This window comes from Passer domesticus, chromosome 5 (genome assembly GCF_036417665.1).
Source record: "Passer domesticus isolate bPasDom1 chromosome 5, bPasDom1.hap1, whole genome shotgun sequence".
Lineage (NCBI taxonomy): Eukaryota > Metazoa > Chordata > Aves > Passeriformes > Passeridae > Passer > Passer domesticus.
The window spans coordinates 79060456-79085749 of NC_087478.1; the positions used below are offsets into that span (position 1 = coordinate 79060456).

General features: G+C 40.4%; 1 protein-coding gene and 1 long non-coding RNA gene across 5 annotated transcripts in view; one reads left to right on the forward strand and one right to left on the reverse strand.

The window, feature by feature from the left end:
• The window catches only part of RERG (RAS like estrogen regulated growth inhibitor), a 95138-nt gene that overhangs the window by 6308 nt on the left and 63536 nt on the right, over window positions 1-25294 (reverse strand). Inside the window, exon 2 of the mRNA XM_064421363.1 lies at window positions 13032-13088. Coding sequence (XP_064277433.1) covers window positions 13032-13088 — 57 coding nt within the window. The remainder of the gene's footprint in view (window positions 1-13031; window positions 13089-25294) is intronic.
• On the forward strand, window positions 96-24393 carry LOC135301108 (uncharacterized). Of its 4 annotated transcripts, XR_010362838.1 has the most exons (8): window positions 96-538; window positions 9977-10086; window positions 10977-11132; window positions 14020-14106; window positions 14754-18319; window positions 20581-20841; window positions 21197-21620; window positions 22171-24393. It is a non-coding gene; the product is annotated as an uncharacterized LOC135301108 (long non-coding RNA). The 4 variants fall into 4 exon arrangements; XR_010362836.1 differs by lacking the exon at window positions 22171-24393 and having other exon boundaries at window positions 21197-22118; XR_010362839.1 differs by lacking the exons at window positions 14754-18319; window positions 22171-24393 and having other exon boundaries at window positions 21197-22118.

The following is a 25294-nucleotide window of genomic DNA, read 5'->3' on the forward strand; positions in this document are numbered from 1 at the left end:
TTCAGATTTATTACTGTTGCTAGCTCACAGATGTCCTCTATCAAAAGACAAATATGAATGCTGTAAAAGTCTGGCCAGTGACTAGGAATGCTTTGCATTGTCAGAGGCACAACTCTTTCATTTGGTGCAAATCTCTTTGATAGGAACAAAGGATATATTTTTAGGAAACACATGTCTTTAACTTGAACTTCTGCAAGGGCTGGTGTTTTGTGAATGCCTGTTCTCATTATTCCTTTAATAATGTCACCTCTTCACAATCAGGAATGTTTCACTGCTGTTGGTGCTGCAAACAGTCTCTTCCCAAACCAAAAATTCACTCCCTCCCTTTGCCACCTTAATTGCTTTAACAGCCCAGCTGTCTCTAATAGGGACAAATGGTCAATTTACTTGGGCAGATGGCAAGCAAGCTTGCTGGAGGGTTTGAGGTCATGAAGACTGGCTTTCTTAAAGGCTGTAAATACCCATGCTGGATGGTATTTCCAGGCTGTTGAAGGCCTTGGAGTCTCATCCTGAGGCTATACCTGCCCAGCAGAGTGAGGTATGTCAAAGTCCCTTGGTGGAATGTCTTATCTGTGCCTTCCACACACCCTCCTTGCTGCAGCAATTCCCTCAGGGAATGCAGAAAGAGCAGCAAACTCTGGTTTGGTGTTAGAGCTGCACCTTCAATGAGTTATTTCAGTGCTCTGTGCTGGGTTGGGATTGTGTGTAGTACTCCAAGTGTAGTACTCCAAGCTCGAGGTTATTTAGGAACTTCTGCTCCGTTTCTTTGGGGGAGGGTGCTGTGCAGGAGTAAGCAGTGTGATTTTACTTACTCTGAGTAAGCAGTGTGATTTTAGCTCCTTACTTGCTAAGGCTTTGCAGTGCTCATGTGCCTTCAACCATCTGGCCCTGCTTGACAAGTGGCTGCTGAGAATTTTTCCACAGAACCTGAGAAAGTGCTCACCCAGCCATGACTGCAGGATATCTGTGAAATGTCCTCATTTCAGGAGGCAGGAGGAGGTTGGCCATCCCCTGAATTTTATAATAATATAATAAAACTATAATATTATAATATAATTTATAGTAATATAATAAAAATATAATATAAAATCCTTGAGATTTGTTCTCCCTGTGAAATGCGAGAATAAATCTCATGGAATAGACTTTTGCTCACCGTGCAAAAGCAGCATGAATCTTAAATTATAGTTAACTTCTCAAAATAGGACTCTGGCAGCCCTTTATGTTGCAAGTGTAACTTTCTTTGGCTGTTCATGTTGGAATGGAATTTGATCTTGGATGAGTAGCACCGATTTAGGTCAGATTCGTGTAAATAAATCTTCCTAAATGTGTGTCTGCTCCTGTGCTCTGGAATGTGTGGTAGCTGGGTGAATTTTAATGAGGAGTGTAAAACAGCTGGAGGTTGAAAGCATTTTTGGTGCAATCACAGACATGGCTTCTCCTTCAAGGGAGCAGAAAAATCTGAAGAATCTGGTTGTCTTGTAAATTATGAGCCCTAAAGATGCGAGTTCCAGTCTGCTCACATTGATCTCATGGTACAGCACAAAAACATTGCCTTGCTTTGGGATTTGTTTGTAAAATTTTCCTTGTGGTACTGCCTTTTTTTTTCTTTTTTTTTTCTTTTTTTTTTTTTTCTTTCTTTTGAGACATGTAATCAGAGATTAACTACAGGGCTTGAGATTATTGCTGGAGCCCTGTTTGAAACAAACCACTGACAGCACAGGTGCCTGTGTCTCAGCTGAGCACCCCTGACTCCCATTAGAGTTGATCAAACAAAATAGGTGCTGGTGGATATAACTTATCTGAGCTCTCTCCTGGAATAAACTGCACCTCAAAAGTACTGGGAAGTCTAAAACTGGTCAGGTGAATCCAGGCTGTAAAAGTTTTATGTTTGCATCATCATGGTTAAATAGAAAAAAACAAGGTGCAGCACTCTACCAGCAGCTCCCAAGATGATTTTAGGCAACTTTCTGCACTTCAGACTTTGCTTTGCACCAGGTGTTGCCTATTTTTCTACCTCCAGCTGTGTGGCTAAGCTCTCAGAGATGGAACAGACACCAGAGCTGTGCTTTGCCCTCAACAAACTCAGAGCAGAGTCAGGGGGCGCTCTTGGTTCTCATGGTTCTAAAATAAAGTTTATTTCAAATAGATTTAGAGCTGTAAAAAGGCCTGAAAAACTTGTTGGAAAGTGGCAGCAGTTGGTTTGTTTTTGAGCCACAATAATTCATTAATTAATGAATTAATCAAATGACCACAGCTGCTGAATAATTGTGGAAAAATTATTTTGCAGGGGAAAAAAAAAAAACAACTTCCCTGGGGGCTCTTGGTGTTGATAAGCATGTTACAAATATCTCTATTCTTCTGAGCAGTATGATTTAAAAAATACAGGGAAAAAACTACTTTTCTTGGGAAAATTTTGAAGCCCATGATCCACAGACTATCTATGGATGAAATATTCAGTCACAGCTTCATCACATCACATCCTGGCACTATGCTTACTGTGACATTTTAAACGGAGTTTTGGCCTATGAGACTTGGCTGGTCATCTCTCAAACCTTTGTTTTGTCCAGCACTATCCTGCTTTTCTGAGTATATTAGTTCCAGAATATTGTAGTTTATAGAGAAAAACTATTATCTGGAAATTAATTTCTAGATTTTTGAGTTATATTTGCAGTGATGTAAAAAGTTTTAGTGATGTAAAAAGCTGTTTTTCAATACTTGTTTATGTTGAACCAGCAATATATATTGGAATTTGTCATAGCTCTAAAAGATAATATTTGCATGGAGGTGTTTCTTGCTTTCAGGAGTAGGTAAATCAGGTGAGATGAAGCAATAATATTTTACAGCAAACTGAAGCCAGCCTGGTCTCTTGGTTGCTTTTAAATACAGAGGGACACAACCTCTTTTTCCATACAGAATTTTAGTTGATTTTTTTTTTTGTCAAGAGAGGTTACTAAAACAAGGCCATAAAAATGCTTTAAGAAACTTTGGTCTAATGATGATTTTCAGCCAGGTGGATCTGAGAAATGCAAGAGATCCGGAGAAAGATTTTTTGTGTATTGATTACAGGAGAGTGTTCAGACCAAAAACCTCAGCTAACAGACATGAACTTTAAAATCGTGGTTAAATTCCTGTTGGATGGCAATGTCTAAAAGACTAAAACTCCCCATAATTAGTTCTGTTAACAGAATGAGTGTTCTTGTTTATTGTTTGGGGTGGTTTTGCTGGTACCTCACTACTCATTTACTCCTGCAATCTTTGACACCCATCAGGGGCACCTGTCTGTCACGTTTGAGAACAGTGACAGCCCATTGGGGGGAAAAATAAATTAATATTAACCGTGGTGTTGTTCTCCCAACCCTTCCTTGCCCCAGCCATGGTGAGGTCTGTCCCCCTCTGTATTTCTCTGCTGCTGCAGGAGCTTTTCACATTTTAGAAAGCCCCTGTAAGCTGAGTGTATCCTCCTGACTCAGAAAGTCTCTCCTGCCTTCTTCCTTCCTCAGCCCCAGCTTTTCTCAAAGCACAGTGGAATTTATTTTTCTTGCTTGCCTCTGGCTGTGTTCCCTCTGTTGTTTACCTTACAGGAGGGTTTTTATTTTGCCACCAGCAGTGGTTTTACAGTACCACAGTATAACACAGTACCTTGTGTATTTAGCACATATTTCTAATGTTAATGCAGCATAACCTCATGTGTCTCTCTATTCATTAATATCACAGACCCCCAAATGAGAAAAGGGGGGTTGTTTATTAATAATACCATCAAACAAGAGGCCATAAATGGCCACTGCATCATTTTTATCATGTGTAAAAGGAGAAAAACTAGTAAAAATAATGTGACTTTGTGACTGATAATTCTTCAAGGTTGTACTGTGCCCATGTAGCCCCAAGAGTCAGGAAATAGGGAAGGAAAAGCTCCAGGAGGTTGTACACTCCCCACGGGTGTTGTGTGCTCTTAAAGTGCAGCTGTCAAGCTACACAAACACTCGTGTCAAGCTACAAATTTCAACCCAAACATGGATGAAAGAAGATACTTGTTGGCAGAGATATTTAACCCAGGTCTGGAGTCTGCAGCCTGCTTCCCATGCAGTGGGTGCTGCTTCTGGAGTTCACATGGTGATGTGCAAACAGGTTTCTTTCCAAACTTCAATTCTGGCTGCCCTCTCCAAGGCCACCTATGCCAAACTCAGATTTGTGATTGCAGTTCTGCAGATGTTCCCAAGCTGGTCAGGTCAAAGCTGGGCACAAAGGGAGCCGGGTGGGAGGCACTGGGGGCACTGTGCTGGCTCAGCTGCTCCAAGGGCCTTTTTCACCTCTGAGGTGAAGCTCTCAGAGGTTTCTGTTCTACATAAATCAAGGCTGGGTGAGGCACAGCAACCCTATTCACATCCCTAAGTGTTAGAGCTCTAATTACAGAGAATTTTAGACTTTCTGTGCTAATAGGCACTGACCCCCAAGAAAACATTACATTTGACCTGAGGCTGTAAAAAAATCTTCAAAAATTGAATGATAAAACTAAGATTATAAGTGTGCAGTTTGAATAGAAGTGTGTAATATTACATAGTAGATAACTTAGAGTTTAAACTTTTAGAATGTAGTAATATATATAAAGCAAAATAGAAGTTTTAGGGCAGTGGCTAGTCCTTCCTCTTCACCTTCTTCATAGGTTTAGGTAGTATTATATAATTAGATAAAAAGTCTGCATCGTGGGCCATGAGTAGTTAGTTATTAAATTAAAAGTAAAAATAATTTAGGTGTCATTTCTTAATTGAACAGTTTATCCATAAAAAGCCTTGTAGAAAGAGAGATGGGGCTCCATTTTTGGTTTGTTAAGTGAAGTGCTGTAGAACTCACAGCTTGTGAAACTATAATATAAATAAGAACTAATAAACATCTGAGTCAGAACAAGAAATAGCATCTCACACATTTAATCCCAACCTTAGAAAAAAAAAAAAAAAAAAAAAAAAACCCACCAAAAAAAACCCAAAACATCCATTACCTAAGGAGGCACAGGGTAGTCAGCATGCAAGAGCTTCTGCACCAGGCAGGATCTGGGGCTGTCCCTGCTCTGTGGAGATGGGCAGAGAATATTTGTGGGTGACCTGAGCAGAGCTTCAGGTGCTGTGGGGACTCATGGGGCAAAGGATGCTTCATGGAGCACAAGGACACGTGTAAAAAAACCCAGCTACTGTAGTGGGGAATATGGAGAACAAATCCAGGAGGAATGAGGCTTGATCAGGTTGCTGCTTAGTGATAAGTTTGGTTTTTATCATGTTTTCCTATTTTTAATTAAGTGGGAAGGTAGTAGATGGCTAGTGTGTACATAGCCCCAGTAGATATAAAGTTCTCATCTTGGTGTGAGAGGTTCTGTTGCATCCCTGGAATTTCCTCTTTTTAGGTGGAACACATGGGTAATATAAACCTAGTCTAGAGAAAATAATTTTTTCTTGATGTGTTGATATTTTCAATAAATAATATTTTGGCCTCCAAACAGAAATTGTAGAATAGTTTTCTTGAAGAGGACTCTAAAAACAATGAAAAATATCTTTGTTTGATACCTCCTGCTGAATGCAAATATGATTTTTCTGCTGCATGGGAAGAATGGGTTTCTTTTGGGAAGTGAGGTGGTGTTTCTTCTCCTTTCCTACAAGTTCTATCCTCATTCAGCTTTTACTGGGGTAGGCAAAGAAAATGTGGGCAGGTACCTGGAACAGAATTCATCAAGGCATGCTAAAACCAAACCAATAAAGCCAGAGCAGTGCTAACAAGCAGGGAGTAAGCTCAAAGGTGTAAACAATTGTTGGTTGTTTTGGTCTGTTGGTTTTTTGGTTTTCATTTAATTTTCTTTCCAATGCTTGGAAGGGATGTTGGTTCTTGGTAGGAAATACGTCCCTGATAAATTTAAGCCTAAATAAATAATATTTTGCTATGCCTTTTTGTCTGATTGCAGCAAGTCTTTGTTGGTGAAGCTGGAGTTTCACCTTACTTCTGACAACAAAAATGAAAGCTAACCAGTGAGAATTTTCTCACACCCAAAACAAGTAACACAAAAAGCCTTCTCTCCTGAGGAGCACAGGCAAGCACTGGAAAATTCTGCCCATCTGGGAAACATCTCAGAATATGATGAGCAACAAAAGTAGGGGCAAAATATTTTGCAGCTGTAGCCATAGCAAGAACAACCACTGCCATTCCTGAGTTTTGCTGTCTGCTGAGCTACTGTAAAAAAGCAGTATTTTTATTACTGACATCAGGAATATCTTCATCTTGAGACTCATATGAAAGAAAACAAACCACATTTTCAGATAACTGCTTCCCTTGTTATTGTAAGCATCTTCTGTTGCTGCTCTCAATTACAATTTCATCATTTCAAGACTTTGTTGAGAATTTTAGAAACCAGAATTGTTGTTTTAAGGTGCTTTAGGCCATATGAGTCCATTTCCTTAGAAACACCTCAGAGAAACTGGGAATACTTTCATGGCTCATTGCTATAATACATTCAGTATCAATTCCTCCTGCTGAAGAGCTCAGTAAAAATGATGCAGCATATTAAAAGTATATCAAGTTAAATAAAGTTTCTGCTGTTTTGATGCAGGAAAAATGTGATCACAGGAAGATGCCTAGGAAGGCAAAACCTAGACTGCTGAGGACTGAATCCCTTAAGCACCGAGGCAGAAGGAATGAGTAATTTTGTCAATAAAAATCCAGGACACGACTAGCTGGGGTCTGGCTGGAGAAGAAGGCTGTTTCCCAGTGATTTATGAAGTGCCTACACGTTTGTCATGGCAGCCCTTCCTCCCAGCTCCAAATGCTGGTTACCATTAGAGCCCACTCAGGACCACGAGTGTCACTGCCAGCCTGTGCTTGGACAAGCTGGAGTCGTCAGCACGGGCGTTGAGCTGAAATATGCAGAAGGAAAAGTTCTGCAAGAGGGTGGCAGAACTCCCTGCTCCTCTGCTCCATGTAGGAAATGGTTATTTTCCATCACGAGCTGCTTGCAGACTGCACTGTGCTGTGGGGCTGCTTGCTTTCCTTGCAGGGCTGTCAGCCCTGGCACCCAAGGGCTGGAGGGGCCATCAGTTCATGATTTATGAACACCTCTTTCACTCTGGGCTGCTCTGTTTGCTGGCTGGGCAGTTTCTCCCTCTGCTGCAGGGTTTTTGTGCTGGGGACAGGCAGTGAAACCTTCAGGAGTGCTAGGGCAAACTTGCTGAGTAAGCCACCAGCCAAGAAAACTAAAAAAAAAGCTCACAATGCACAATGTTTCTTTAACCTAGGATCTGCAGCGGGGATGGAAGCCCAGGGATCAGGAGTTTGTATTCACATGGTATTCCAGCTGTCCAGACAAAGCTGAATAAACCAGACAGCAAAGATAATCCTGGAGAGCTGTATTTGGACCTGAGCTCTTTGTCATAGCTTCAGTGTCATATACTCTTGCTAGAATATATTATAACACATTCTAAATTATACTAAATAATATATAATTATTTAAGTAATACAATATTATAATTATATAATATTACACGGTTATATATTATAGATATATATTTATATGGTTTTATTTATTTATATTAAATCTAATATTTCTATTTTATTTTTAAAATTAATAAATATATAATAAATTATATTAAATAACTACACTTCTACTCTTTAGTGAGGTCTGGATTCCCACAGCTAAGCTGTTTCCAGTTCTCAGCCATTTTGATGAAAGCCAGTTTGGATATATTGCTACTTTGCTGTTTATGCTGTTCATACAGACCTGTATTCATCCAGTGCAGAAAACAAACTCAGGCCAGTGTTATTTGCTAGTTTTGCCATATTATTTATATCCTCTATGGGACCTCTACCCTTTCCTTGTGATTCCTGATTGATACTGTTTTGCTAACAGAACCCCCCAGCTATAGATGTAAGAAAAACTGCCATTCTAATGTAAAAATAATCATCCTTGCAAGAAGTTTTCCAGTGGGAAAAGCCTCCTTGCCAGTGTAAATACCTTCACAAAATCGTTTCTGCTGTTCTTGCCACTGTGGTGTCATTTGCAAGTCTTGAGCTCGTCTGTAGGAGATTTAGTTTTCTGCTGTGGGAGAATTCAGGGCTCTAAGAGACATTCCTGTTTCCTTCCTTCAAGCAATTTTTACAACTTTGTCTCCTATCTTTCTTGCTTTCCTGATCCCTACACACCTTGCCCATGTTTGGGGGCCTCTTATGGATTGTCTGTATGCGGCATTAGAAAGGACTTTATAGAAACACTGTTCAAGTGTTTTATTCTGCCAGGGGAGAAAAAAGAGTGAACAAAAACCTGTAAGGAAATTGTAATAGTCACAAGAAATACTTTTCAAAAATGTCACTATTAATCTAGCAGTCCTGGCAAAATTATAATTTTTCTTAAAACCACCATTTCTTACAGTTACCTCTATTCCTTTAAAGTAGTGAAGAGTCTTCTCTCTATCCCTTTCAAACTAAATAAACTTTGCTTTCTGTCTTTCTTTGCCTTCATACACAATCTGTCATGTCCTGCTCTACTGATCATCTGCTGAGAGAGAGTTTTCTTTTCCGAGGATTGCCAAAGTCATATGAAATGTGTGAATAGCTGGAGAATGACATCTAGGGGCAGTGTGAGAAAGCCAAGACACTTTTAGAAAGGTCAACAAAAATATCATCTCCTTGTTTGCTGATAGAAGTAGATTTTTGTTTCAAATCCAGGCTTTGCTTGGTGTTTCTGTGTGCCTTTGATGAATGACTTAAATGTGAGTATCAGTTACTCTAAGGATTTGCAATCCTTCTGTAAGATGAAGGATTTTGGAGGTGAGACACAGAGGCAGAGAGGCTGCAGACAACAAATCAGTTAGAGAAACAAGAAAAGAACTTGGAGCCCGTCTCCTGCATTTACCTGGGGTTTTATTTGTTTGGGGCTTTTTCCTATATAGCAAAAACTGGTGTTTAAGTCCTTGAACCTCAGGAACCCCTTGATTCTCCCAGCTATACATAAAAAAATGACAAAATATAGTTTATAATATTCTTGGGGGGTTTTTTGTTTGGGGGTTTTGGGTTTTTTGTTGTTTGGGGTTTTGTTTGTTTGTTTGTTTCTTTGTTGGGTTTTTTTGGGGTTTTCTTCTTTTGTTTTGATTTTTTTTCTCCCAATTCTTGGATACCCCAGCTCTGTTTTTAGTAAAGCAAATTGTTCAGTTTTTGGTGGAGCAACAAATGTGTTCTCAGAGAAATGCTGCAAAATTATTTCTACAAGTGCTCAGCCATAGCAATGATGAATTTTCTTTTTCATCATTTTACCCAGGAGATTCTCCCTGCATGTCATGGCTTTTGGAGGCAGGAAATTTGCAGCTACCCACGAAGTTCTCTGCAGGCCCTCTATCTCTCTGCTGCTGTGATGGCTCTTTGGGGTTTCTCCTCCTTTTTTGCCTCCCAGGAAAAAATAAATTTGCAGATTCCTTGATTACTCTGATTCAGCATCTCCAATTTTAAAATCAATTAAATATCAAAGTGAACACACTATCTCTCCCTCTTTGAGCTCAGGTGAGGGCACCATAAATTCTGGGCGCTGCCAGCAGATCCTGGGGGAATTGCTGAGATGCAGACTCAAAAATTCTTATTACCATTTACTGGGACTGGGGAGAACAGCTATTCCCTACTGCAATCCCTGAGAATTATGGGGTCAAGCCCAGGGGTCACTGAGGTCCATGAGAGTCCCACATTCATGACAAGAGTGTGACTTCACTGGTCCCTACCCAGGCCAAGCATTTTGAGGCTTTCTAACATCACACTGAGGTTGCTTATATGTTTCTCAAGTTTAGTTCTATTTAAAAACATGTAATCATTAATGAATTTTGGTGAAAACCATGTGGGAACCCAATCCCCTTTCTCAGTGCATATTTAACTAGCTAAAGAAGACCAATTTAATGCTGAATTCTTAATGTATTTAATATTTTAGGAAACAACTAAATGTATTTTTTAAAATGTGCTATTCCAGCCCATTTCTACATAGAGCTCTTTCATCTAATTCTGTTGAAAATGTGAGATAGTTTCAATTTGCTGTAAATGAAGATGGATGTGAAAACCCATTCGCCTCAATAATGCCAGGTAGGAATTTACCTTGAGGAATTTAGCACCTTTTGGAAAAGCAAACAAAACCCCAGTGCCAATATGGTGACAATGAGTTGCCAGTTAAACAGAAATATTGGACAAGTCAAGGCTGGTGGTTAGCACTCCCCAGAAAATGACCTTCGCTGAGCTTGTTGCCCTTTGGCTGAGAACAGTTAAATAAAAAGCAGATGGAGATGTACTTCTGGTGAAGATGTAGCTGTCCTGCCACTGTTTGCACAGATCCAACATCTGCACAAAAGTGGCAGAGCTGCAGAGCCCTGACTTCAGCAGCAGCTCTGTTTTCCAAAGCTTGCAGGGCTCAGGGATGTTCCTCCCGCCAGAAAATGTTATTTTGTGGTTGGTAATTTGGCTCCTGGTGATACAGCATTCTATCCAGGTGCTGCTAAAAATATGGCCCTTCATTTTCTTCTGGCAGGTTAGAATAGTAGGGAATATTTATAAGGTGTGTTTTTTCCCTTCCAGTTAAAATGTGCTACCCTTGAATAAAAAGAGGAATAGTTATATTTTTTTTTAAATACGATGCTTAGTTTAGGTTAATGTTGAATTTCCATCAGGCCTTGAACAGCTTGGTGAAAGCTTTCCTTAAAATAGGAACTGTCTGGGGATTGCTTGCATCAGAGGGCTAATGGGTGGTTGAAAACTTGACATAAGAAATAAACTATGAATTTGATGTTTTTGTCTCAGCCCCAGTGATTTTTGGCAAAACCTCCCATTGCTTAGTAGCTGGATGGTTTGCATCTGTTTTACTCCTGTCCTTTTAGAATAACTTGACAAAGCTGCTTATTTCTCCCTGCAGAGGAAATTATCCTCACTGACACAACTTTAATTTTTTATACTGATTGAGCACGATATCCCTCTTTCCACAGAACTGCCAGCCCATGACTGCTGAGAAGAAATGAATCTATTCTGCTGAAACTTCTCAGTGAATTCAGATGTTTACTGGACACCAAATCACTGCAGGATGACAATGCTAAAAGACAGAAATGCATTTTTTCAGGCACTGGTTTTCAAAGCTTTTCAAGGTACAGTCCCTTTCTCATTGATCTCTGAAGGCTTAAATAGTGGTTACAATTTCAGGATTATTTGTCATCTCTAACACCTCAGAACCTTTTTTGAATCCCATTGTGATCTGTAGTTCGATAAAATAATACTTTACAAAACAATCTCTTGGTGAGCAGCTTCCACCAGAGATTTCTGTGATTAAGAAATAGCTCCTTGACAATAGTTTATTAGTTTTTGAATTTCTCAAACCGTTTCCTCGGAGCAACCTAGAGAGCTGAGCATCACAAAGACTATAATACATAATTTAAGCTATTATTCTCTCGACTGAATGGTGATGTAGAACTCAGTAAGAGATTTAATTTTTTAGTTTATTGCTGCCTGCACGAAAGCTTTCCTTGCTGCAAAGAGAAGACAATTAGATTCCTGAGGGGCACAGTAATTTGCAATTGTATTCATTTGTAAAACAGAAACAAATGTCAACCCTTGTACAGCAAAAAGGGCATGGGGCCCTCATAATGGAGCAAAAAATAATAAACCTTGTAGCTTGCTAATAACTTCATTTATGTGCTTAAACAAGGCAAGAAGGATGCTTTTGCAAGCAGTGGCCCTGTAAGAAATTGCTGAACTTGGACTACACTGATAGAGAAGGCTTTATAAACCTCTTGTCATGTTCTTAGAATGATGTACTAGTGCTAGAAATGTGAAGTACTAACACCAACAATACCAAAGCAACATTCTATTGAACATTCCACTGTGCAGCACAAGACAGCTGGCACATAATTCACAGAGGACTACATTGATAGGAGCAGATAAAAGAATGTATTTGAGTTCAGGTTGTGCCAAGGTTTATTTTCCCAAGATGGGAGTTTTGATATCTGTTATCTCTCCATTGTGCCAAACAAAAATCTGGGATACTTGCTTTTTACAAAGGGCTGCCTGGGTTCTGTAATAGAATATATTAAACTTCATTTCTGCTGTGCAATTTTAAGGCATTTTCTATTTCCTTAATGAAACCTCTTAAGGAAAGAACATTAATAAAGAAATTGGTATTTAACTGTATGATCTGTGTTGGAGCCTGCAAAGAAACATTAGGAAGGAGAGCGGAACACACTGTTGGAGAAAAGAGAATTTTCCAGCCCTTTACTTTGTGTGTGAATTGTTTAGTCCTGAGGTACTGAAGACACCTTCTAAGTTAATGCCTTTTCTTGGACTTCTTGGCCTGGATTTGCAGAGCATTTAAATATATGATAATTTAAGAAACACTAAGAAAATTGACCTTGGCACAAATTTTAAGTGAAGCCTCTAATTCAGAGCAACTGTTCAACAGGTTCTTTGAGATATTTGAGCCAGCTTCTTGAAAATGCCAGACCCAACAGAGCTAACTGGGAGCAGTGGAAGGGACATGTGGATGCCCTTTAGATGACTGGTGCCCCTATCTGGTCACCCAAAAACTCAGAGATAATATATGTTTGAAAATGAGGACAAAAAAAGTACCAAAGTCTAGGTAGGCTGGCTGTAGAAACCTTTTTTTGGCCACAGATTTTTAAGATCTCTATCCCAGAACACAGATCTGTATCCCAGTCATCTTACTCTCAAGCAGAATACATTTGGGTTATTCGAAAGGAGAAGACTGATCTCGCACTAAATGATTTGAAGAGTTTAATGCTGAAGCAATTTGTTTCAATGGCAGAATTCCCTGGATTTCTGAGTGGGCAGAAATGTGCCTCACACACTAACTCAGCCTTTGTCTGCTGCTTCTCTGTTCTGCCATCTTCGGCAACAATTTGTTCCAGCTTAAAATGAGCTTTTTTTTTGCAGCAGATTTAGAGGCTGACTGAGGCTTGGAATTTTAACTCTGTGATTCCATTGCTTCAGCCATGCCATTATTCCACAGCAGGCTTCCAGGACAAACCACCTACCTAGAGTTGGGTCGTACTCCCAGATGAACCGCTTGGTCAGGAAGCGCACCACGAGAGCTGCAGGGACAAAGAGATTTCGGGTCAGAAAGGCAAGGCATCAGCTCAGCAGATTGTTTTAAAGCTTTCCCAGCAAAGTTTTCTATGTGAGTGGACAGGTAGCAGCTCCCCTGAGCTGTGAGCAGGAGTCAGGGTTGATTATTGGGGCACTTGAGAACTTGTCGCTGTCTGTGGCCCACTTCACACTTTTGGATGGGGGCAACTGAACAAAACAAACAAAAAACCAACCAACCAACAAACAAAAAAAAAAATCCCCCCCACAAAAAACAAACAAAAAACCAAAACCAAAAACTTTTTGCAGCATTAAAGCCTTGGATGCTTTAGGTATCCTACAACCATTGGGGAAAGTGTTGGCGGCTTTGGAACCAGCTTTGACACTTCAAAATGAGGGGTTGATCAAAATAACTTTATTCTTGAAAACTTGCCTTTGGATTGTAAACCTTGTAAGGCAGAAATAACTGGCTAAATAGCTTCCTTCTCTGTTTTGGCATGCCTTCCTTGTAACAGTTTAATTTCCACATTTTGCCTACTTGAAGAAAACAGATTAAATATTTCAAACCAATGGTCAACACGCGCTATTAATCAATTTGCAGAAATAGAAAAGAAAGTTTAGATTTTGGAGCACTGGACAGATAGTTCTTATTTTCAGTTTATATGATAAGATCTTGCTACTTATGTTCTTGTATTTAAATTTTTTTATCCCTCCAAACCCTTTAAAAACAACTGATATAGACTTTGATTATTCTTGAATTTAAAACCAAGCAGTGCTTTGAATTTCTAGTGATGCAAATGAATCATTCACCCCTGCAAACCATCCAAAATCCTTTCTGCAAATGAAGCCAGAGATATCACTGCACAAGCTATGAGTGCAGCAATTATACCTACAGAAAACTTGTCAGACTCAGATGATTGTTCCATCTTTTGGTTGCAGGTAGACAGCAAAACCCAGTTCTAATCCTTTTCAAAACTGAAGCCAGAGGAATGCCCTCCATCCCAGACTTCTATGCCCAACAGTATGGTAAGGCAAGAGTCTGCAGAATAAATCTAAATGAATTAAGATTTCCTTAATCAGACAATCAGATTATTAGTTTTAAGAAGATTAATATACCTCCTCATACTTGGAGAGCTAATAAGAAGCTGATCCTAAGGAAATGAGATCACCACACAAGAAGCAAATTGAAGTTATTTTAAGTTTCTATTTGGTGTTATTTTAAGTTTCTATTTTCCTTAGGAAATTCTACTTTGATTTTTTTTGCTTAGGCTTTGCTGAAATGCTGTCCTTGTTCCTCAGAGTAGATGTGGCAACTCTTAGTCAAAGTAACTTTTAAAGCCATGGTCCTTAACTTGAACTCCATAACAAATCAAGATAAGCTCTTTGTAGCTAATTTCCCATCCATGGTGATGTTGCACCAGGATTTTTTCCTGCACCTTTTATCATAGCTGGAATAGTTCAAGCATTTTGTTGTTTTGAAAGTTTGGTCATGATTCTTCTCCAAGTGCTAGTAATAGATTCTCTCTTATTGGCTTCTTTGTCAAGAACAGATTTAAAAACAGATTTTGAGAAATTTAAACAGATTTAAAATGAGTTAAAACAGATTTAAAAAAATCAAACAGATTTTAAAAAAATATTTATAAATTTTAAAAAATTAAAAAATGTGTTCACAGCCGTACTCTGAAGGAGAAGCATTGATGGGCTACCTGTGTGGCAGAGCCTAAGCCTGAGCCTGTGCCTGGACCTGGAGAAGTTAATGAAGAAAGAGTAAATGTAGAAAAAACCTGTCCAGTGGTTTCTATACTTAAAATTGTTCCTCATATTTTGATAAACTTGCACTTGTAAATGGAAATTGCTGCAGAGGGGAGTAGAAATGATGGAGGGGACTGGAAGTCTGTCAAGCATGACTAAGGTCACAGAGAGAGCTCTGAAGAGAAAGAGGGAGAAGAGCTGATTTTGGAGGTGCCCAAATATGAGAGATTAGAAGGGGCCAAGCCATAAGAAGTAGAAGTAGAACTGGGCTGGAGGTGCTGAGACCAGCCTGGGAGGAGAAACCCAGGTTACATAAAACCCCAGGTACATAACCCACAGTTATGCACACAGGATGAAATGGTGCAGGTGCGCAGTGCTGCAGAGATGAAGAATTAGAGATCACAGGTGTAAGCTCTGAGAGAAGGGGGAGGATAGGCTGTATTTATCTCCAGCACTTGCAGACACATAAATAATTACATGTTTAGGAGGGTGTAGAACTAAGGAAAGAAGGGTGGGAGGTGGCTGCCATGCACAGTCAGATGGCAATCAGCCTCTCTTCTGGCAGACCTCAGAGGGGAGCACAGAAAGCACAGTGAGCCACTTGATAGGCACTGCTGCTAATAAAGTATTGTTATAAATACTTTCCTTTTCTTTGGGCCCAGTGAAGGGAAGAAAATACCCCCTTATCACAACCCCAGTGAGTGAGGAACAATCAGCTCCAGAACCGTGTGCTCTGTGTCTGTTTTTGGGGCACCTTGGGGCTGTGCAGGGCTGCTGCTCCTCCAAGGCTGGCTCTGCTCAGCCTCCCTACTTCTGACCCAGTCAAATTCCTTCAAAAATGCTGCTGCTCTCTGTCATGGCAGTGGTCACAGTGCATCCTATAAAGCTTTTCACTTCCACACATTTTTATGAGGCTGAAGATTAGCAGCTAGCTGCATTTTGCAGATGGTGAGCGTGAGAGGCTCTTGATCCAGAGCTTGTTCTCTGTTTATAAGTATTGCAGACCATGTTGGATGGGAAATATCTTCACTTTTGCCTCATTAGGGGTGCTCAGCAGATGGGCCTCTAACATCCAGTGGGGTATTAAAGCAATGTATGGGACTTTGCTGCCTGATTTGACTGAAAATAGACAATGGGGGAAGAGCTGGGAAGGGCATCCAAGTGCTTGGGCTGTCAGTCTGGAGACCAGCTTGCTGGCTGGCTCCTCCTGCCCCAGCAATGATCCCCTGGGGCAGGGGTATTACTGGAGCCATGCTGTTTATGTTGAGCTCACTCGCTGCCAGATTACATCACTTTGCTGTAAAATAGCTCTGCCAGCAGAAGAATCAGGAGTGAGGACATGAGCAATTTGCTAGGCTTAGAGCTGGAGCACTCAGATTGCTGCTGGCTTAAATGATGCTTTGGGAAAAATAATAAATCCCCCTCATGTCCTTAGTAATGTTGCGTAAAAGATGAGTTGAGATGGGCATTGCTTCCCTCTCACCTGAGCAAAGGTGTGTGTGCTGTTGGACCAGTCAGTTTTACTTAGACAAGTTTAATGCTGATAATGAGCCAAAAATAACCCAGCAGACTAAAGAAAACTAATCCAAATGCTGGGTTTTGATTCAAAATAACATCGAGACGGAGCCGTCTGAAACACATCATTTTCTGATTAAATTAAGTGACTAATTCCAATATTCATATTAAAATGGCCATTTCCAGTGCTCATCCTCAAATTCATTTTGAAGCAGCCCAGGCTCAGATTGATGCAGTAGTTAATAGGAGTGAATTTCATGGCTCTCCACTGAGACTAGTCCAGGGTCCTCCCTGAACACTTAGAGCTTGTGAAATACAAGAACTTGCAGGCTTGGAAGGAAAGAATCTCCCACAAGCTGCGTTGTGGATTCCTGCTGTGTTGTTTGGAGACATGACCATCACCAAGGGGAATTGATGTAACGTCCCAGCTAAGGAAGAACAGACTCATGTCTCCTTCTGCCTTTCCTGACACCGTCACTTCCAACTCAGCTGTTTGGTACAGGGCATAAATTAGGGTAGGACTTGGCACAGGACTTTCATTCACTCATGTTTTAAAATTTCTGCCTCAGAAGTTATTCTTGGAGAAGAATCATGACTATCTGTCAAATACATTTGCAGAGCAGCTCCACTGAAGACAATGAAGCTACACCAGAATTTATCATGGCATATAAACCAAGGTTATCAACCACATAATTAATCAATTTCTTTCAAACTTGTGTGGCTGAGTCCCTTGCTCAGCTTTAAAAATCCCATTCCATATATTTTGGAACTTTTTTTTTTGTGTGTGTGTGTCACATTTTGCATCTTGCTTGAGATCTTTGTTTGGATTTAGTAACATATAAATGCTCTAGCTAAATTTACAATCTGTCTGAATACATATCTTAATGGATTTGGTATCGTTCCAGCTAAGACAAGCTGAGTTTTTTGGGGAAGAAAGGAAGCAGGGTTTTATTTGAAAAACAACCCCCTTCCCAAAAAAAGCTACAGAGTTCAAAGTTATTCTAAGAAAAATAACAGTTTTCCACAGTGAAATAACTGTATGATGACTCTTTTATGCCATGAGAATTTTCAGCTATAAAAATGGTCTGAAAGTAGTCCCATTATTTAACTTATCAACAAGTCCATTCCTGGTGCCACGATGATGTGTCATCAGTAAACCACACTTGGCAGGAGACACCAGAATGGTTAAAACCAAAGGTTCTAATGATCAAAAGGCACTTTCAGAAATTAAGCATTTCACTATTCTTAAAATACATATTTTTGTTAGAGAGTTCATTCCCCATTCACCTTCTCAGAGGCCTTTTAGGTATTGGAATTTCAGCCCCCCTGGAAGATGGGGTGGGTTCCAGCCTGCAGGATGGCAGTGGTGCTGGATTCTGGCAGGTGATGCTCTGCCTCCTTAAACAGCTCCATGCCCACTTTCAGGAAATAATGGTTTCTTTTAAAGGCAAAACCATGAGAATTTAATTTACCTCTGGGAATGCAGGTCCTCTGGGGGTGTCTGTGTGGGGGGGAAAGTGTGAACTTATAAATGCAGAGTCCTTTTCTGATCCATCAGGGATGCAAGCATGCACTCATTGCCTCGCTCTGCACCCGTGGGCCTGAGTTTGACTCAGCTCTGATGGGATCTCTGGCAATTCTGTGATGTGGGGATGTGAGGGCTGGTGAGACATCGACAGCAGGACTTCTCTGCCTCCTCTCTTGGTTTGCTCACCATGGCCACTTCTGATGTTTGGACCTGCTGCAGCAAACTAGACTTTTCCTGCAGTAAATCTAATGGAGCAAAGCAAGATCAGTGAGAAAAATATGGGAAAACTCAATGAAGTATAAAAATGTGTAGTTTTACACTGCCTTGCTGTTTCAAACTCTGTTTTAGCCACTTTTAAGTCACTGTCTTAAGTTGTTCAGAAAAATTCCTGTTTATGATAATTTTTCTTTAACAGCACAGGGAGGTCCTCCAGTGACTGCCAATGTAAGTTCAAAAGTATGTATACTTTAATATATAAAGATCAATTAAACATAAATACCAAATGTATATATTCTTATATATACCACAAAGCAATTTATCTGCAGCAGTGTGTGTGTATATACAGGTGTATATATACACTGCTGTAGCAAATGCAGCCCAGGATTGAACAGCTGTGGGATGAAATGTGCTGGTTTTGCCTTTCAGGAGGTCTTACAGTGTAATGCAAGCCTTTTTCTTCAGTGGTGATGGAAAGGGCTTCAGTGCTGTGGGTTCAAATCTGAGCACCAAGAGTGGTTCAAATGTCTTTTTGTTCTGGTGGAATATAAAAGGACTGGACTACCTGTCTCAAATATCTCAATTCCCACTGCAGGATCATGGTTGAAACCACCATTCCACGTTCAAGTATTTCAAAACCACTAATAAGCTTTCAAATGCACAATATTAAGTGCTGTAGGTTGGATTTATCTTTACAGTGAACAATATTTTACATGCAGAATGTGAAGGCAGTAGGACTCCAAAGGCTGTTTCAGATAATAATTCAGCAGGTTGTCCAATTAGATGTCAATAACTGACCTTCTTTTCACAAGTTGTTTGGAAAGAGTATCCTACTGTGGAAGGGACAAAGACCACACTCCTGCTCAGCTCTGCTTTTTTTGCAGTCTCCATCAGGTTATTCATATTCCAGCCTGACTAAATGTCAGTGTATTTCATGCCACTGTCACTTTTCAATTTCTGCTACAAGGTTTTGGGGAGCATTTCTTCTGTTAATGGCATTTTCCATCTATCTCAGATGTAATGGCATTTTGCTTCTGTGGGAAATATGCAATTTTAGGAACTTCTGAGTGGAAAGAGCCTGGGGAAAAATAACCTGTTTCAAGGAGTTATCTGAAATTCTGGAAGTTCACGGCACAGTGCATTTACATATTCATCTCAACTATCTTCATAGGAGACTGGACTTCTTTGTATGCTCCTGTGGACAGTTCACCCTGACTTTTTTATTGATTAGGAGTCATTCACCCCATCCTCACTGAACAGGAGGATTTTTGTTGTAATGCTCTCCCCACTGCTTTCTGTGCTCAAGGCATTTTTTTTACAAAGGTTGCTGCATGTGGAACTCAAGCAGGCGGCTTAATTTACATTACATTGCCCTGTTACAGAACACATAACTTCAGTATAAGGTTGTTTATTCCAAATGAGTGTTTATTGCACTCATGTGAAAGGTAAGTTATCAGACTGCTGTGTCCAATGGTTTTGATCATTTTAGGGCAATATCCACACTTGTATCATTTCTCTCTGCTGACTTCATTGTGTAACTTGTTCTGTCACCCCATTTGTGAAACCTGAACTTTCTGGTGTGCTGTTACTAACACATATGTGTTGGAACCCTGGTTACTGAGAATTTCAGACTTTCTGTGCTGGCAGGCACTGACCCCCAAGAGAACACTGCATTTGACCTGAGGCCATGGAGAAGGCTTCCAAAATTGAGTGATAAAACTGAGATTATAGGTATGCAGTTTGAACAGAAGTGTAATATCACATAGTAGAAAACTTGAAGTTTTAAAATATAGTAATATATATAAAACAAGAGAAAAAAATTTAAAATCAGAAGCTAATCCTTCTTCTCCACCTTCTTCTTCATGAGTTTAAGCAGTATTGTGTAATTACATAAAAATCCACATTGTGAATCACAAGTAGTTATTAACTACTAATTTAAGTGTAATTTCTTAATTAGACAATTTAGCCTTAAAAAGCTTTATAAAGAGAAAAATGCAACTCAATTTTTTAATTTGTTGAAAACTATAATAGAGATAAAAACTAATAAACATCTGAATCCAAACAAGGAATACCATCTCACACATTTAATCCCAACCCTAAAAAAAAAAAAAAGCTAAAACTCAAACTCAAATTAGTTTGTCATCTTTAACAAGGAAAAAGAAAGAAAGGAGATAGAGGAGGGAGTTCTATAATGCTTTCAATGGCAGGATGATCTGGTTATTGTCAAAGAATTTTTGCATGCATGAATTTTTGTTGGTAAATGTATTTTGAACAGAAAGGCCATTTTTTGCAAGGAAGTTAGGTTTTTTGGATTTTCAAAGGAAATTACTCAACACCTCACCATTTGTCTTCAAAGAACTTGCAATTTAGGAATTGCATATTTAAAACAAACAAACCCAGCTTTACTAACCCCTGATTATTCTTTCATTCACTGCTGTTTTGTATCCCACTGGAGAAATGTGGGGGATTAACTGGATCCTTTTATCCAGGTGTCACTTCCAGGGGGAAGGCAAAGGCACACTTTCCTGTAGCCTGCACCAGCTCCTTGGTTTCAGCAGATTCCTGTGTGCCAAAAGGGTTCAAAATTGATTTTACTCCATCAGAGCTGAGCCTGAAATATGGTGTAGCCAACATGAATGACACTCCTGAAGGAAAAAGTAATTTTGGATATTTTGGAGATGCCTTGAACTGCTCCTAGGATGGTGTGGAGGACCAGAAAGAGTGGCCATAAACCCACGGCCAGTGCTGAGGTGCGGCTTTTTGTTTTGTTGTGATTTTTTGGTATTGGTGGTTATATTGCTTTTTTGAGGTTTTTGTTTATTTGGTTGGTTTGCTTTGGTTTCTTTGGGTTTTTTTAGTTTTCTTTTGGTTGTTTTTTGTGGGTTTTTTTTTTTGTTTGTTTTTTTTGGGGGGGTTCTTTGTTTTGTTTTTGGGTGTGTTTTTTGGGGTTTTTTTGTGCTTTATTCATTTGTTTTGGTTAATTTTTTTTTGTGTTGGGGGTTTCTTTTGTGGGAAAGTGGGTTTTTTCTTGGTTTTTTTGGGTTTTTTTAGGGTCTCTTCCAGCCTTTGGTCTGATCCCTTCTCTCTTCCCTCTCCCTTGCTCAGAAGCCAAGAGATGAGTAGGAAGAACTGGAAGAAAGGGGAGAGAGGTGAAGTTGTTGCCTTCTTAGTGCACATGTCCTACTCCACTTTCCCAGGGACTGGGAGAGGGGGCATGGTCTCAAGCACCAAGGAGATGAAGAAATGCTTCCAACAAAGTTTAAAGAGAGTTTTCTGTGAGACCTTGGCCAGGGTAGGGAGTGGTCAGCAGGGCCCAGCTGCTCTGTGAGAGCACCCTGGCTGCCAGCAGCAACCTGGCCACAAATCCCAGCCCTGCCCGGGGGGATGCTGCTCCTAAGGAACTCCAGGAACCAATCTGACTCCTCTTGGGGTTAGGACTTGATAGTTCTGAGGGCTGGAGTTCCAACATCTTCCCTTCTGCTGCTCTGGCTGGGAGCAAAAGACGTTTTGTTTGACGTGGTATGTTCTGGTAAGGATAAAGTCATGCTGGAAAGGCACAACTTATTATTTGCAGCTTAGAGTAAGTCAAAGTGCTTTAAAAATACAGTTTTATCAGGCTCTGGTGAGTCAGTTTGAATGGGAGGGCAGCTGGCACACTGAGTGAGTAAAGCCACTGGCATTAATGCTGGATCACTGCCTGTACTTGTAATCTTCACAACACGAAAAGTACTTCTGTCAGAGTGCCTTGCTCTACCACTGTCTCACTCAGTCTGTATGGAGCAGCACAAATGGTGACTAGAAATGTCATTAAGGGATGCAGGGCTCTGTATTTCATGTTGGTAGACAGCACTGGGTGTTTCTGTGTGGTCAGAGTCTGAACAGACCAGCTGTCACCCTCTTCTCCTCAGCCAGGCTATAATAATTTTCTTGTCTTACTTTCAGTTATGTATACCATATCAAATGAGACTGCAGCTTGCATCCAATTAAAATCAAACTGTTCCCTGGCTTTTGCTGTGATAATTTTTTTTTTTTTGCATGTACACCTTGGCTTTCTGGATTTGGCTCCATGGAAATCTCAGGCAACCTGGAAAAGCTTTGCAATGTGATTACAATCCAGCTAGAGCAGGATATTCAGGAAGATCTTGAAAGATCCGTGTCCTGTGCCAGTGTCCTGTGCCATTTCCATCTTTCTTTGACAATGGAGCTTAGGTGAACACCAGAAGTCTGCACCAGCCCTATTGATTGATGACTGAGGATTGAATCAGTTGATGGATGCAGGCCTGTGTCCCAGGAAGATGAGGAATTAAGGCAACAAAATACATTGAAAACTGACTCATGGATTTTTAATGATCCTCTTTTTTTTTATGACTCTGATGACATGAGCCTTGATAAATGTTACATCTTTTAAACACGGTGCACAACATAATATTCAGGGGAACCCATCTTTTTCAAAATCAGCTATTATTCTCATAGCTATGCCTCTCTTTTTTTTTTACCCTCCCTTTTTTCTCTGTGTTGTAAAGACACTTGTTCCTGTTATTTGCTAGCCACCTGGAACCTTGAACTTTTGTTTGTACCAGGAATTTAATTTTTTTTTTAAAGAGCAAACAGCTTTGCCTTTACACCTGGAGAATTAAGAGACACAGCAGGAGGAGCAGAGAAACTCTTTAGGAGGTATTTCCACAGTAGGGTTTGCAATGCTGCAGGATGATAAAAGAGAATGATAGAAACACTGTGATCAACAACTGAAGTGAAATGGAAGGCAAACACTGCGGACCACATCTTTCTCACAGTAAAAATAAATGTGTTGCAAAGTGTAGAAATGATTAGATGAAAAGAAAAGCTCAGTCTGAGCAAAGGTTTCCTAACGTGCTGCTGCTGATTGCTCCTGGAGGCAGAAAAGTGACCCTGGGGAAGATGGAATTGGTACCTGATGGTGTCTCAGGGTATATCCCCAGCATCACTTTTCTTTTGTGGAGCAGGTTGGAGGAATGGGTGTGGGTGGAGAGCAGCTCTTCACAAACCACCAGTGAGCAAAGCCAGTTTATGTCTGAAGCCCAGCTGGTGCTCTGCCTGGGCTCCCATCACTGCTCATCCCATACAACCTCTGTCAGGAGGAGGATGATTAATCCCAGATCCTGGAAGCAGTGATTTCCTACAAGGCCATGCTGTAATGGGCAGGGATAAATACTGCTAAGTGGTCCAGTCAGTGCACTACAGAGTGCTGTGCTTGGCTCCCAGTGCTAGTGACAGCACAAAATGAATTTCAACTAATTCATTGTTTTGATAAACAACTATCATCTCCCATCTCTGGCTGCAACTATGGTTTTATGAGCACCCATTTGGTGCCTATAATAATGTAGGGGTTATTATTAGCCTTCTGCTTGGAATCTGGACACACAATCCTGGGAACTGTTCAGAGTAAACTTTAAAATTATGTGTGTGTGTGTGACAGGGGGGAAGCATGATCTAAATTTAAATGGTAAATATCTGCTTTCATTCTCAATGCTTAAGGGCATTCAGCTAATAAACATTGCATGGCTTCAAACAAAATAAAAGCCACAGTAGTAGATAATGGGTGCTGTAAAACCTCTGACTTATCTCAAGTCTGGAACTTGGAGGATTAACATAACTTAGTTTATGATGTTCATCACAGCTGCCAGGAGACCTGGCCCTGCCTCCCCAGAGTGCAAGAGCTAAAGGGAGTGCTCTTCTGGTCTCAGCTGAGCAATCAGCTGTACTTAGTTAAAAGCCTGCATTTAGAGGGAGCTTTTCTCCATGCTAAATAATGAGTTGCACTCCAAAAGTCTGAGGTGTTATCTGGGTGAGATTCTCTCGTCCATAGAAATTACACAGATAAGATATATAACAAGTCATATATTCAGGGCTCTTTCAGTCATTATCTCATGCAGTGGTTTATCCACTTTGAAGTGACCTTAGTGATGGGATTTTCTTCATTCCTTTTACATGAGGCTGAAAACACCAAGTTCCTGTTTGTTCCAGGGGGATTTTAAAGATCCCACAGCAGTTTGGCAAAGGAATCTTCCCCTTCAAGGACCCTCCCCTCCATCCTGAACCTTGGTGGATACACACCACCACAGTGGGCAGCAGTGTCAGGGCTCAGAGATCATGCAGCTCCAAGGAAGTTTGCAATTATGATGATATTAGCTGTGGCATTCACATTCTCTGAAAAAATTCCTTCACCCAGGATTTTCTCCTGGGAAGATGAGGAGCCTCAGAGAAAAAGGAAAACAAATTCTTATCTCATTTGCTTCTCCTGTGTTGTGCTCACATGTGGAATGTGTTTGGAGATTGTTTACCCACAGGTGATTGTTTCATTGGATTCTGCTGTGAGTTGTTTTCACTCTCTGGCCAAAGAGTGCCAAGCTGTGTTGGGACTCTGGAGAGAGTCACAAGTTTTCATTCTTATCTTTTTATCATTCTGTAAGTATCCTTTCTGTATTCATTAGTATAGTTTAGTATAGTATTCTCTAATATAATATAGTAACATAAAATAATAAATTAGCCTTCTGAGAACATGGAATCAGATTCATCATTCCTGCCTTCATTGGGGCATTCCCTACACATATAATAATTAGCTTCTATTATTTTCTCAGGCCAGCGTGACAACCTCTCAGGGCTAAGTTTTCCTTCTAATGCTTTGTTTTAAGAACACTTCCTCAGTTTCACCCCAAGCTCTTTCCAGAGTGAGCAGAGAGCACATAAACAATTCCAGTCTCTCTGACAGCAGTTGAACAACACAGTATACATTTCTTTCTCCTGTTACTGCCCTGCAGAGTGCCCTGGAGTGGCTGCAGTAATCTGCATTTTCTTAGCTGCTCACAATGAGAGATGAAGCAACACAGTCCTGGGACTCCAAATTTAACAAGTTAAAAAACCTCCAATTGCTCATGGTGAAAGCTGGTGCAGTGCCTGGGGAACCAGTCCAAGAGGTGGTTTACATTCCTTCCTTCACTGTGCTTTACATTTTGCTTTGCCCAGAGTAATGGGCACTTTTCAGCACTATTAGTGTCACTGGCAGAACAGAGAGGTAGTCAGCATGGTGCCCAGAAGTATTTAAACGTTGTAGAGCTGAAAGGATGCCCTTTCCCAGTGTAGTCCCACCCATTCCTGCCCTCCAAGCCTCTTGTCACTCCCCAGTCTGTAGCTCTCTAAGTGCACCCACCCAGCCATATTGATTCA